The sequence below is a fragment of the Cavia porcellus genome, unplaced genomic scaffold, assembly GCF_034190915.1.
Source record: "Cavia porcellus strain 051 isolate PalLab524CR breed Dunkin Hartley unplaced genomic scaffold, mCavPor4.1 scaffold_17, whole genome shotgun sequence".
In the NCBI taxonomy this organism is placed as follows: domain Eukaryota; kingdom Metazoa; phylum Chordata; class Mammalia; order Rodentia; family Caviidae; genus Cavia; species Cavia porcellus.
Window position 1 is genome coordinate 21,961,367 of NW_026947500.1, and position 14,634 is coordinate 21,976,000.

A 14,634-nucleotide genomic window follows, 5' to 3' on the forward strand; every position below is an offset into this window, starting at 1 on the left:
CTGCAGATAAGAGCTAATTTCCTATTCTCTGATTTATTATGACATAAACATTTCTTCTTGGCTAGTTGTCGCATGAGACTTTGTGGCCAAGCAAGTTTATTTATATATATTTTAAAGTTATTTTTCTTTTTTATTTATGTGCAGGAGATTGAACTTGGAGCCTTGTATATGTTAGGCAAGTGCAGTACAATTACACTATACCCCTTACTAGGTTGTTCTTAAATGACAGGACTTTGATACTTGTTATATAGGTAATAAGTGTGATTCTTTTCAAGGTCTTTGGGTCCCTCAGATCTTGAAAAGTTAGCTGAAATACCTCTGTGTTCCTCAACCCTGTTCTCAAGTGAGCTTTCCTAAGACATGATATGATCTATTCTTGTATTGAGATCTAACAATTAAGATGATAAAATCTGTCCCAAAAATATTTCAAGTGATATTTTTGGTAAATACTAAGATTTTTAATGTCTTTAATGACATTATATAATTTATTGTTTATAAAACTTCATGTTTTCCTTTTGATGTAATATTGCTTACTTTTGTAAATAGATGTTTTTATGGCATCATATTTTCATATAATAAGCATGTTATTTGTTTCATGTCCATTTTTAAATTTCAAAATGAAAAGCCAGATTGTCACTTAACATAGGTGTTCTCATGTTATACTTCTTTTATGTTAATCAAAGAACCAGAACGGAAATTTGAAGAATAAATTCTGTTGATGACTTCACATGTCTTTAGAAATTGGAAAAAAGATATGCTGTGTGAGAACAATCAATGCTAATTTTTACAATTTTCTGTAATAAGACTTATGTAACTTGACCTTAGTATGGTCCCAGAAAGTCTAGGAATAGCTTTGATATGGAGACAAATATGAAGAGTTTGTTGCTGCAACAGCAGGAAATGCTTATCATTTCAGTTGACCTGCACTTTATCTCAGGTGGGTCTAATTTTTGCAGTTTCATGAAAGTTCAGTTGTACAAGGCCAATTGTACAATAGCATGTGTATTTTTAAAATCTAAAGCTGTTTTCTATTTGGTTGATCTTTTTTTCTCTCAGGGTTTTAGCTTGTACAGTAGATTTCAAGGTCTTTGGGTAGATTATGGTCTTACAGTAGATTATGTGTGATGTCATTTAGCATGTAGAATTCAAAATAGTGATAAACAGAGGTATGTATCTTTATACTTTGGCAGCTTTTATTTCTTTTTGTAAGTTTCAGTTTTTGTCCTTTTAAATCTTCTTTCAAAAGAACCTTCCTGGAGTTTGGTTAGAAATGTCTCATTATGCTAGAATAAAAAATAGAATTAAACAGTTAGTAATTGTAATTTTAAATATAATAGCCTTTCCTATTAAATATGAATAAAATAAAATTAATTTTGTAACAAAATTTATTTTACCTGATTATATCATATGTCTTAGTTTTGGTAGCCTGAATAAGATGTTTGGTTGCTTGTTAAAATTTATTTGGATTTCTTACCTAATAGATTTTCTCTAATTTTTTTCCCTTTTCAAAAATATAGTCATTGCTGGGTATGGTGGCACGCATCTGTAATCCGAGTACTTGGGCAACTGAGGGAGGAAAATCACCATGAGTTCGGGGCCAATTTGGGCTACATAGTGAGTTCAAGGCTAGCCTAAACTATGTAGTGATACCCGGCCTCAGAAAACAAACAAAAATACAAACAAACAAAATTTACAACCCAATAAATGGTACATAAACTTTAAAAATACAGTCATCAAGGAGTGTTCAAGTTCCTTCAACCTACACTATCAGTTAAGGCTTTCTGAGTTGTATCTTGTCTTTTACTGATCAAAATGTAATTTTCCTTTACAGGATTCTAATACAGCCATGGAAAGATTCCCCACAATTGGTCAACTGTTGGCGAAAACTTGTTCAAATCCTTTTGTATTAGCATATGGTAAGAATCCAAAACATATCTTCTCAAAATCTACACATATGCATGTGCTCACTCATATACACACACACACACACACACACACACACACACACACACACCCATAGGAAAACGAGGCCTCTTATTATTACAGGGTGGACACTCCCAGATTACAGATTATTTATATAACAATTTTTGTCACCTCATTTCATTTTTAGCTCATTATAAAACAACTATATTATTAATACCAGATTAATTTGTTTCACAGTGTCACATTAACTCTCATATTATTTCCCATGTCATAAATCATTCTTCAGAGTCTTAAATCTGTTGTAAGTTGGCTATTATTTAGGGGTGATGTTTTGGTTTTATCCAAGGTTGAGAGAATTTGGGGACACTTTGGAGAGATTTTCCTTTACTGACTTCCTCTGCGTACCTGCCTAGCTTCATTGCTTATTTTTTTCCCCCATACCCACACCACGTGCCTTGCAGTTGGGTCCCTTTTTTTTTGGTCTTTTTTATCAGTACCAGGGATCAAACTCACGACTGCCTGCTTGCAAGGCAGGTGCTTATGCTGCTGAGCTAAATTTCCAGCCCCGCAGTTGGGTCCTGTTGCTGACAGTGCCTAAAGGCACTTGCTGGATTTGTGCAAGTGGACTCCTGAGACCATTCATTTTCCTGCTGTTCTCCTTTTTGTAATCTAAAGTTTTCCAAGGGCTCAGTTAGGGGGCCCTCCTAGTACCTGCACAGCTCCAGAGTCTCCTTTATTACAATACAGTACTTATTCCACCATCTGATGCACAGGAAGACTGAAGCCTCCAGAGAGCAGGACAGTAGGAGCTATGGCTTTTGTTTTCTGACATCATGAGCCCTGGCACAAGGTGGCATTAGGCACTCGTGGAGGAGCACAGTTGAGGTGTGAGGCCTTGGGATGACTGTATCATTAGCTAAGGTAACATTTACTTTCCGAATTTTTTAAAGTCTAAGATTATTTGTATAATTAATGACACTGGAACCAAACTAAAATGACCATTTTCCCCCCTTTTTCTAAGAGTTATGAAATTTCCCTTTCCAAGTCTGTTATTGGAGCCATGAACTAGGTTGGAGAGGAAAAATACTCTCCTTTGGGCCTGTGAACATGCGTGCCTGGGTGCTCTGCACAGGCGGCTCACTGGCTCCTCCCCACCTTCATCTGTCCCTGCCCCAGCTGGTGCCTTCTCTTCCCCTGCCCCCATGTAATGACAATGAGTGAACCATCCCAGTGGCCCACTAGGGCCACACTTACCTATCCTAAGTTTATAGATCCCAGCTAATCCAGTGTTTCTTAAACATCTTTATCCAGAAATACATATGTATTTGTAGATGTTTATTCTTACACACATGTATAAATTTACACATACCTTTACACATTCACAAGATTACATGTATTTCATGAATGCTTATTTTTATATGTGATCCATATTCACTGTGCTATTTGAAAAGCTCATGCTTATGATCCAAATCCAGTTTCACACCTGTGATACATTATGATTTAAAGTTGTATCAGTTAGGTTGATATGTTTGCTAGGAGACAGTTGTTAGTGCTGATGGGAGAAAATGGGTTTAAAAATTGATATGTGCTTTGCTTTGTGGGTGGGAATGCAGTGGTAGCTTATTATAGTTTATATTGCCCTCATTGTTAAGAAAGCCTTTGGAATCATTGTAGATTAGATTGTAGAAAGAGGCAGTCTGTCTGTCAGATGAGTTTACAGAGCCTCACTCTAGGTGCTAGGCGCCTGAGCCTCACCTTAGTGGCTTTGTTGTGAAATTCAGAGCTACTGTTTTTCGGGTCAGATACTGACATTTTCACTGTTTAGGCTCAGTTTTGTTCTTACTTGTGTTATAGAATCTCTACCTGGGTGGGTTCAGTCGTCACAAACAGGAAAAAGAGAGTGGCTCATCAAGTAGCTGTTTCCACCAAACGTTCTGCATTTTATCATGGATTTGGTTATATTTTAAATTTTAGGGTAAAGAATTATGAGCATGCAGAAGGCTTCTAATTTATAGAAATCATTTGGTATTAAGCATAATCATATTTTAAGAAAATCCTTTTTGTTAAATATCCTTGCTTGTTAAAAACAAATTTAGGACAATTAGAAAATTGAAAGAGTAAATTGAAATTATTGACTACTGACATGCCTGTAGTAGTTACATTGCTTTAAAAAGGTTGAATTTACTAATGGTTTGAAATGTGAAATAAAAATCTGATCTTGAGAAAACCCAGTTCTTTCATTTCTTTCCATCATTCTCCTTTGGCTTTAAAAACTGCTGCTGTTACAAAAAAGGAATTGGTCACACTAGGGCTGAGTGTAAGTGATCTTGAACCCACAATAAGAAAAAACCCACAAAGTTAAGTTTCACACATGGTCCTGGATGCTTGTTCTGTGAACTTAGTAGTTTGAGTATTTTTCTTAAATATGTTTTAGAAGTTTTCATATAGATTATCTGCTTTTCTATTTGATAAAACCTACTACACATCTTAGTTTTCCTTTTACAGATGAAAGCCAAAAGTTTCTGATACAGTGCTTGTGTTGCCTGATTAACAAAGAACCACAGAATTCTGGAGATTCAAAACTTAATTCCTGGATACGGGTAAGAGAGTAAATCTTGCTCTATACTGCTTTCAATTAAATTGATTAAAGTTGTTATTGCCTTTTCTTTTCTTATTTTTTGGTCCAGTTCTATGATGTTTTAAAATGTTTTTCAGGTATACCATCACTGTTAACATTGTCTTACTTGCTGGGGATTTAGCTCAGTAGTGTAAGCGCTTGCTTGGCAAGTGCAAAGTTGTGAGTTCGATCCCCGGTACAAAAACAGAACAAACCAAAAAACATTGTCTTACACAGTGGAAGCGTATCCAAGGGATTGCAGTTTTGCTTGAGTATGAATTCCAAATGATAGTGATCCTTAATGTAAACTTTGCCATGCTGACAAGATCTAATGTTGAGCAGTTTCTTTGTTTGTTTTTGTTTTTTTGGTACTGGAAATCAAACTCAGGGCCTCATGCTCACCAGTAGGCTGTGTGCCACTGAGCTATATCCCCAGTCCTGTTGACTAATTTTAAAAGGCCACTTTCTGATAACTGAAAGTATATACTCCATTTTTTTCTAGCAATTGCTATAGTTTGGAAAACAATCGATCTTTACTAGCCTTTTAAAAATCCTTATATAATTCCTCTCCAAGTATTCTCTGTGTCTCTCAGTTTATTCTGTACTGAGTCTAAAATTCAGAGCTACCCAAAGAGCAGCAGTCTTCATTTTGCATCCTGAAGTTGATACCTGTGCCAGTCTACTCACAGATAAATACCTGGTGCCACTTGATCACTACTGCTCACACTGTCTAATCTTTATCTGTGGCACTAGTCTGGAGCTGACAGCTTCCTCATTCCCCTTTCTGTTTCTGCTTCTTCTGGAAGGCAGGGCAGGGCACCTGCCTGTCTCCAGCAGCATGTTGCCTTTTCTTTTACCCTACATTCCTGCTGCTGCCACTCCAGGCTTGCCAACAGAAGGTTGAGAATGGACAGTAGTTGGAAATCTAGTCGTGGAAACCCACCTCAAGCCTGGAGTTGGTGGCTGCAGGACAGTGGGGTGGCAGAAAAGACTAGACAGCCTGCTGGAGGCAGGCTCTGCTTATTATGCACATGATTCTGATTAGTTTCTTAGAATTACACAGGTTACCCAGCCTCTGCTCACAGTTGTGTCCATTGATCTGTATACATCCATTGCATTTTATGACTCCTTTGTTTTAAACAAAATTGCTAACAGAGATGACACACACATATTTGTATTTTTCCATTAAACTGAAAGAAGGGACATGAAAAGTGAACAGTATTGAGCACTGGAAGGAAAGACATAAAATGGAAGGAAAATTAATGTGAAAGGATGAAGATAAGTAGGATTAGAATAAAAGGAATATGTAAAAACAAGGCTTTAGAAGTAGAATAAATTTATCTTTAACTTTTTAATTATTACTTTTATTGAATATTTAATATTTAAAGACTGTTCAGCATATAATTTTGTGTTAGCATTATTTGAATGATTTGGTTAATTTTCTTCATTTAGCTCATGACTTTACTAGCCTATTTTTACATTTCTAACTTCATTTTTGTTGTGGTTTTCTCTTGATTAATATTGTATTTACTTACTAATAGATACTTAAAAGTAGCACAGGGTGGTAAAATTAAAAACTCAATTCCTATTTCTTGGGAATTTACAGACTGGTAACCAGATCACACAAGGGCAGTGTGGCTGGGAAAGCTATGTAGTTATGATAATGACACAGGGAAACTTCCTCAGACATGGTACTTGAACATAATTTCCGGGGGAAAGTGACATACAGAGTTCAGAATGGCCTCCAACTCACGGTGATGCTCTTGCCTTAGCATGCTGGGATTACAGGTGTGCCCCACCATGCTTGGCTAGAATGTTCTAACTATAATAACAAAATCTTAGGTCAGTCAGTCTGTGTTCCTGGAGAATTGTAAGTATGATTAAAATGGAGTAAAACCCAATAATTTCTCCTATAGAGTATAAAATTGAAAAACATGTAGATGAATTATTAAATTTCAAAATGTTAGCCTGAGTTGTATTTTAGCACATAGAAGAATTGGTTTGTGCTTGACATATGTTAGCAAATATTGTGTTGGAAATATGTTAAAAATTTCTGGGGGGGTTTGGTCATCAACTAACATGCATCAACTAACATGGCCGCAGTGGCTATTCCCTTAGTGACTACTTAAAATCACAGGACTCACTCATACCTTTTCAAAATGTTTGGTTCTTGAAAAACTTACCTTTATTGGTCAGTCTAATAAAAGGATACTTTTTGAGCATCTACTTACTGTTTTCCAAGTACTAACTATAATATAGGTAGGGATACAGCATTAGATCTTATTGTAATCAGGATTTGAAAGGGAATAGAGTTAATATAGGACTTGTAATTCATTGGGTTATTTTATAGTATTCACCCAAAAAGTCAAATGCAGAAGAATGTGAGAGATCTATTCTTGCACTAGATACTCAAAGAATCCCTGAAGGCCTAGATCCCAAGGCAGTGTCCTATACCAGTCCAACTGGGAGGCCTAAAGCCCATAACAATGTCTGATACAAGTCTGTATCAAGTATCTGCACTGGAAAGGCAAGTGGTGGAGGCTAGAATGTCTGTGCCAGTAGGCTGAGGGATCTGCCTACTGGAGCCAGGAAAGTAGGACCAGAACTCCCCCAAAGAGCACTTCAGCCATCCTCAGTGACAGAACCCAAGCTCCTACAATGATGAGAAAAGCTGAGTTCTTATCAGAAATACCAGGGTGACAGGCTTCTCCAGGAGAGTCAACAGCATACCATCTTCCCCTTCAGTTTTCCCTTTAAGCTAATGGCAACAATCCTTAGGTGGGCCTTCCACCTCCAGAACAACAGTGATTCAGTTCAGCTGGGTGTTACAAATTGACCTTTAGTTAATCCACCACGAGCCTAAAAAGGGTCTGTTCTTAGAGTTTGTAATTTTAATTGGAGATTTTCAGATCTTGCTTAACTTCTCTGGGTAAGACAATAGCACTATTATTTTTTATTTTGATAAGAAAACAGAGTTCTAGTCTATCTATATTACCTTTCAGCATGCAGTGTTCAAAGCAATATCCAAATGTTTTCACTTCTTTGCTGTCTTCTTTTTAAAAAATTTAAATTACAAAATCTAACAAACATGCAGAAAAGCACACCAAATATAAATGTCAAGCTTAACAAATTGTGAATACCAGCAAGGTCAAGAGCTAGAACAGAATATAGTCTGGCTCCTAGATGTTCCCTGTCCTGTTTCCTGCACCCCTTCCTGCTTATGTACCTGTTGATTCCCCTACCGCAGTAAACACTAGCCTAACATTACATCGCTCAATGTTTTTACCACTTAGTTATGCAGTTTGGTCTATTTTTAAAATCTTGATTTGTTAATTTTTTAAATTGCTTTACAATATTCCATTTTATTAATATACTATAACTTATCTGTCCTACCTTTAATTGTAATTTTTCTTTTTCTTTTGGGAAAATTAAAAACAGTGTTGCTGTGAACATTCTCGCAAACATCCAGGGTTCAAAGCATGTGTTTTATTCAGAAGTGAAACTGCTTCTGTATAGGCTTATCTTTATTAGCTTATATGGATTTTTTCCATAGTGGTGGTACTATTATGTTCCATCATCAATGGGTGAGGGTTCTCTGCATTCAGACTTCAGTTACCGTCTGATGGGTGTTTGTGGCAGTATGTCTTATGGTTTTAGTTTGTATTTTCCTGTAGTTGAGCATTTATTTTGCCAAAGTCTTGTTCTATTGCTTACTATTGTTCTGTTGTCATTTTTCTTACTGATTTGTAGAAATTCTTTTTATATGATGAATATGGATACTTTTTAAAGAAATTATATGCATTGTAACTATTTTCTTCATTTTGTGATTTCCATTCTGTGATTTCTTTATTATTCCTAAAAGAAAACATATTTTTAACTTTAGTCAGATTTATCAGTCTTTCTCTTTGAGGTTAATTATAGTTTATTTTAAAAATTCTCAGGTCAGTCATAAAGACCTTCCATATCATTGTCTAAAAGCATGTTGGTTTGCCTTTCCTATATATATCTGTGCTCTGTTTATAACCATGCTTCTTTTGGATGAGGGGGTCAAAGGTAGGAGTTGGTTTTTATCTTTTCTACATGGTTATTTCATTGCCCAGCACCACTCTTGAACAATTCTGTCTCCTGTGCTACCTTTATCATGAATCAAGTATCTTTATGTGTAAGTGAACTCTTAAATTTGTCCATTGGTCTCATGTTGGTTAGTTTTATGGGTCCACTTGACTAGACTGTTAAGTGCCCAGATATTTGATTAAAATATTTTCTGGTGGTGGTGGTGGTAGTTGTCAGTCATCATCATCATTGTCATCATCGTCATCATCTTCTTTTTTTTTAACTAGGACTGAACTCAGGACCTTGTGCTTACCAGGCAGGAGCCATGTCACTGAGCTACACCCCCAGCTCCTATTCTTATTGTTTTTAGAGCTTGTTTTTGGATGACATTTGGTAGACAGAATAAAGCAGGTGACCTTCCCTAATATGGGTGGCCTTGTTAACCAGTTGAATTTCATTAGTTTGGTAAGAATCTCAATGACCACTATATTCTTAGGGAAAAATTGATTTTTAGAATCTTTATTTGCTATTAGCAAACTGAACAGTATCAAGTATAGTATAAATTTTTGAATGAATGAGGTATTGAAAGATAGGTGACAAACTGAGTTGTAAGCCTGGTTGGTTTAGGAGCCACCTGGGGGATTAGTAAAGCCAACTTCTGGGTATGGCTGGGTGCGTCATGGAGGTGTGACCTTGAGTTCTGTATCTAGTCCTTGGCTCCTTCTGTTATAGGCCTACTCTGCTTTGCTTGCTGACTACCATCAGCTGTGCAGCTCTGTTCAGCCAGGCCCCTCTGCCATGATGTTTCTGCCTCCGAACCAGCTGATCATGGACTAAACCCTCTGAACCTGTGATCCAAAATAAACCTCTTCTCTGTTAAGTTTTGAATGTCAGGTTTTGGTTTGTTTTTCTAACAATACAAAAATAATACAGTATATAAATTCATTATTTCAGATAGTCTTCCTGATAAGTTGGAGAATTTTTCGCCATATTTTTATTAGCTTACCCTTTGAATGAGGCTGATAAATAGCTCATAGGAGAGACAGGAGTACCAGCATTCCCTAGTTGTTCAGTAATTCTAAAATATTAGTTTTAACCTCAGACTTCTTTGCAGGGGTCTTTTTAAGTGAGTATTCAATAATACTAAAATACTATTCCCTAATTGTTTAATAATACTAAGGTAATGTTATTATTTTTAACCTCAGACTTCTTTGTAGGGATCTTTTAAAGTTGGGTATCAATGTGATACTATTTTACTTAACTATTTCATTTAATTATTTTAGTGTTGATCCATTTATCAAATACTACTAATGTTTAAATTCTTCTTATAGTAGTTCTAATATTATCTTCATGGATGGATTACCTTATGTCCTGCCTGGAGTACATATCCCCAGTTTTCTTAGCCATTGGTCATTTTGTTAAAATTCTGTGCAACCTTGGTATGTGCAGTTTCTTTCATTCCTTTCTCAATCCTAATATCTTCACGTGTTCCATTCTTTGTACCCCATACACCATAGTCATCCCACATACTAAGATCTTTACTGAGTACAGACATGCCCAATGTATTCACAGACTTGTAGTTTACATAAATTTCCATTCCTTTCCTTGAAATGCTTTTCTACCCTTGCTAATCTGGCCCAGTTGGGATATGGAAACCTAGATAAAAAATTACAGTCCAAGTTTCAATAGTAGTTTTAAAAAATAGAAAGCTTATGAAGAGTAATGAATAAAAAAACAGTAGAGACAAGATAAGATTCAAGGTTGAGGCCTTAGATTTTGGTGATTCCTCTTCTGCAGTTCACTCTGTTTTTGTTTTATTTTTAAAATAACAAACATAGTGCTAATATCTTTTTCTGCCTGTATTCTATTTGCTTGACTTCCTATAACCACATGGGGTTTTTTTGTTGTTTTTATTTATTTTTTGCAAGGTTGATGGTTGAAATTTTGCATTTACATATGTACTGGTGTTTATGCATTGTTTTTCTAAGTCTCCATCTCCCCTCCTTCTCCACCTTCTTAACAGTACCCTAAATTTCCCAGCAGTGCATTATTTTTAATGAGTAGTTGTTCCTATTTGGCTTAGCTAGTACAACCTCTCTATTCCACTGCCAGTGGTGCTTGGTTAGGATAGATACATAGCCCAAAGTGGGCCAGTTAAGGCCAACGAATGTCCTAGTCATTTTTCATTGCTGGGACACAATACTTGCCATCCACAATTTAAGGGGGAAAATTGGCTCACAGATTTCAGTCCATAGCTGGCTGGCTCCCAAGGCAGGGTGGCATGGTAGTAAGGCATGGCAGAAGAGAGCTGCTCAAGCATGGCAGATGAGAAGCATAGAAAGACAGAGGAGACAAAGGAAGTAGAGAAAGACAAAAAAACAAAGGAAGCCAGGAAGGGAAATATAAATTTGCAGATCATGCTCACAGTTGACCCACCACTTCTGACCAGGTGTACCTTCTAACAGGCCCCATAATCAATCACTTTTTAAAAGCCTCATGAGCCATTGGGCTCATGAGGTTCTGGGATAGGGGAGCAACTAGATATAAAGTATAGCATTCCATCCCTGGCCCCTAGAGGACTCATGTACATCTGTTATACAAAATACATTTAGTCCATATCTAAGAGTTGTGGAAGTCTTAATGGTTCCAGTATTGCTGAGAAATCCAAGACCAGAGTCTCCTGAGGCTTAAGGCAAACTCTCATCTGTGAAGCCCTATAAAGATCACTGCTGAAATACAGTGGCATATGGTAAATATTCCCATTCCAAAAGGGAAGAGCAGGAGGATAGAAACCAGTGGTACCAAAGCAAGACTGAAACCCAAGACGACAAACATTAAATCCCATAGTTACAAAAGGAAATTGCCCCTCTGCACTGTGCAAAGAGGAAACCGCCTCCATGGGGTGTTTGCCCTTGCCCCTCTCTACACATGAATTGTGTTTCCTGGCTATACTACCCACCAACTCCAAGCCAGTGCTGAATTTTGTTTCTCCCTCATCACTGGCCATATATATAATACATCTTCTTTTTTTTTTAAATCTCCTTTCCTCCTCCTCCCCTCCATCCATCTCTTGAGCCTTTTTCTTTTCTCTATTCTCTGTTTTACAAATTTGTAATACATAATATTTATATTCTTTATGTGGAGTTGGTACTGGTACATAACATATCTTAATTCCTTTTTTCATCCTCTTTTTCTTCCCTTCTTCTTCCTTCCATCTCTTGATCCCCTTTCCCGTTGAGAAAATTCTATTTCCCTACCCTCTATTATCTATTTTTTATTTTGCTGTTATTTTTATTTTAGATTTCTCATATAAGAGAAGCCATGCAGTATTTAAGCTTATGTTTCTGACTTATTTCAGTTAACATTGTGGCCTCAAGGTGTATCCATTTTCCTACAAATAACTTGTTTATTTTTCTTTATGGCAGATAGTACCCTATTATGCATAAATATTACATTTTCTTTAACCTATATGTTGATGGATATATAGGCTGCTTCCAACATTTAGCTGTTACAAATTGTGCAGCTACAAACAAGTGTATTCATATCTCACTATAATGTGATGTCTTCAACTCTTTCAGTAAGATACATAGAAAAGGAATAGCAGAGTCAATTGGAATTTCTAGTTTCAGTTTTGATAAAAGCCACTTATAACAAACATATTGCCAATATCGTATTAAATGAAAAAATTAAAGTTTTTCCTCTTAAAATCAGGAACAAGACAAAAATGTTCATTATTGTTCAACACAGTTCTTGAAATGTTAGAGCAGTCAGGCCCGAGAAAGAAAGGAAAGGGTATGTGAATGACAGGTAGAATTCAAAATATTATTTGCAGATGATGTGATCCTCTGCATAGAAACCCAAAATATTCCATTAAATGTCTCCTGGAATTGATAACCAAATTCACCAACAGAGCAGGATACAAAATCAAACAAAATTGCTAGCTTTCCTTACACCAATAATAAACTCATTGAGAAAGAAATTAGGAAAACAATACCATTTACAATAATACTAAGAAAAAATAAATACTTAAGAATTAACCTAACCAAGGAAGTGAAAGAGCTCTACAATATATAGTATTCCGAAAAAGGAAATCAGAGAGGACATCAGATTATGAAAAGATATCCCCTATTCCTGGATAGGCAGGGCCAATATAATCAAAATAGTCATGATTCCTGATCTTATATAGTTTTTTTTTCTTATATACAGTTTTAATGTAATCCCATTTAAAATACAACATTCCTCACAGAACTAGAGAATACAGTCTTGAAATTCATGTGGCTCCTCAGAAGACCCAAAATAGTAAAAAGCAATCTTAGGGTAACATAAAATAAAGCAGAAGATATTACAATTCTGGGTTTGAAGTTGTAATACAAAGGTACAGTGATTAAAAACAGCATGATACTGGCACAGAATCAGACATGTACATCAGTGGAACAGAACTGAGGATGTAGAAGCTACCCCCAGTAATGCAGCTATGTGATCTTTGACAAGTGCCAAAAAATAAACTGGTGCCTCTTAAATAAATGGTGATGTGAAAATTGGCTGCCCACATGCAGAATGTTGAATTTAGACCCATATCTCTTTCCATATACTACAGTAAAATAAAAATGGATCAAATATCTGAAAGCACAAATATTTAATCTGCTGAAAGATAAAAATGGGTAAAATGCCTGAAAATATTGGACATACACAAGGACTTTCTGGACACAACCCCAGTGGCACAAGAAATAGTACCAAGAATCCACAGATGTAAACATGTCAAATTAAAAAGCTTATGCACAGTGCTCTCTGAAGGCCGGGAGACATTTACCTACTCCAGTGGAAGAGAGTGATGCTAAAGAATCAAAATATTCAGGAGCATTGAGTGTAGTGGCAACAGCAGGAAAGGAGAAAAGAGGAGAGTAGTAACAAAAGAACAGGAGGAGGACCTAGAGATAAGGAAGAAGAGAATTAACCAGAGGTTAAGGAACAGAGCCCCACAGGAGATGATGAAATTAGTCTCTGTGTGTCAGTGGGGGAAATTATGAGTCCGAATGACACTTTCAGAACTAGAATATCTCAGTATGGTTAATACGGTACTAGGTTCACTGGCTGAACTTCCTAGCCGAAGTAGACTTTGAAAGTTGGAACTTAATGACAATGCAATTTCTGAAGGTTTAGAAATTTTATCAGCAAAAAAATGTCCTCAGTCTGAGTGGAAGCAGAATCTGAGTACAGTAGAAGCTCTGCAAAATCAAACGTTTTAAAGTCTTGATTTATTTGACTGAGATCACAAACTTGGGCAGTACTGAGAAAGTGTTTCTGAACTGCTGTAGCAAATTACTTGTACTTAAATGATCATCAAGATAACAAAGCACGAGACTTAGAGGATGATGAGGATGAAGATGCAGATAAAGATGGTGAAGATGAAACTGAAGGATTGGAATAGGAAAATGAGGATGAGCAGGAAGATGAAGCAGACTTAAAATTGGGAGATGGAGAGGTGGGCTTCCCATACTTAATGAAAAATGAAATTCAGGATGCGGAAGATGATGATGATGACTGTGTGGAAGAAGGAGAAGAGATAGAGAAGGTCTCTGTGGGGAGGAGAGGAAATGAGATGCTGAAGATGACAGGAAGAACATAACTAGATCATTCCAAGACCGTATTCCTTAATGTTCCAGGGTGTGTAATAGAGTGAGCTCATTTTTGTTTTTGTATGATAGCTGTTCCCTATAGAAGATAATGTGTAACTTTTCAAAGGAAAAGTGTGGTTTTACTATTTTTGCCTTATTCCAGTTAAGATTTACTAGTCCGTTAATGATCCGATTATATGTAGAGAAAAATTTTCATTGGCCTCCACCATTGTGAAATTCTTTAGCTATTTAGAGTCTTAATTTTTCTAATTCAAGCACATTGTGGGAATAATTTTCAGCCTATGTTTAACATCTCTGGACATTAAACAAAGGCAAATTAAAACCACTGAAATTTCGACTTGCTCCAAAAAAGAATGACTACATCAAGAAATCAAATACTAACATTATGAAACTGTGAGAAAAAAG

The 14,634-nt window shown here is 36.2% G+C and overlaps 1 protein-coding gene and 1 pseudogene across 7 annotated transcripts in view; both read left to right on the forward strand.

Annotated features, from left to right (window-relative positions):
- The window catches only part of Fancc (FA complementation group C), a 233,484-nt gene that overhangs the window by 81,243 nt on the left and 137,607 nt on the right, over positions 1-14,634 (forward strand). For all 7 annotated transcript variants that reach the window (XM_063229056.1, XM_063229057.1, XM_003468401.4 and 4 more), the window contains 2 exons: positions 1,832-1,916; positions 4,429-4,523. In XM_063229056.1, the coding sequence (XP_063085126.1) occupies positions 1,847-1,916; positions 4,429-4,523 (165 nt within the window). In that variant the 5' untranslated portion in view covers positions 1,832-1,846. The remainder of the gene's footprint in view (positions 1-1,831; positions 1,917-4,428; positions 4,524-14,634) is intronic.
- LOC111756314 (acidic leucine-rich nuclear phosphoprotein 32 family member E-like) lies at positions 1,882-14,248 on the forward strand (annotated as a pseudogene).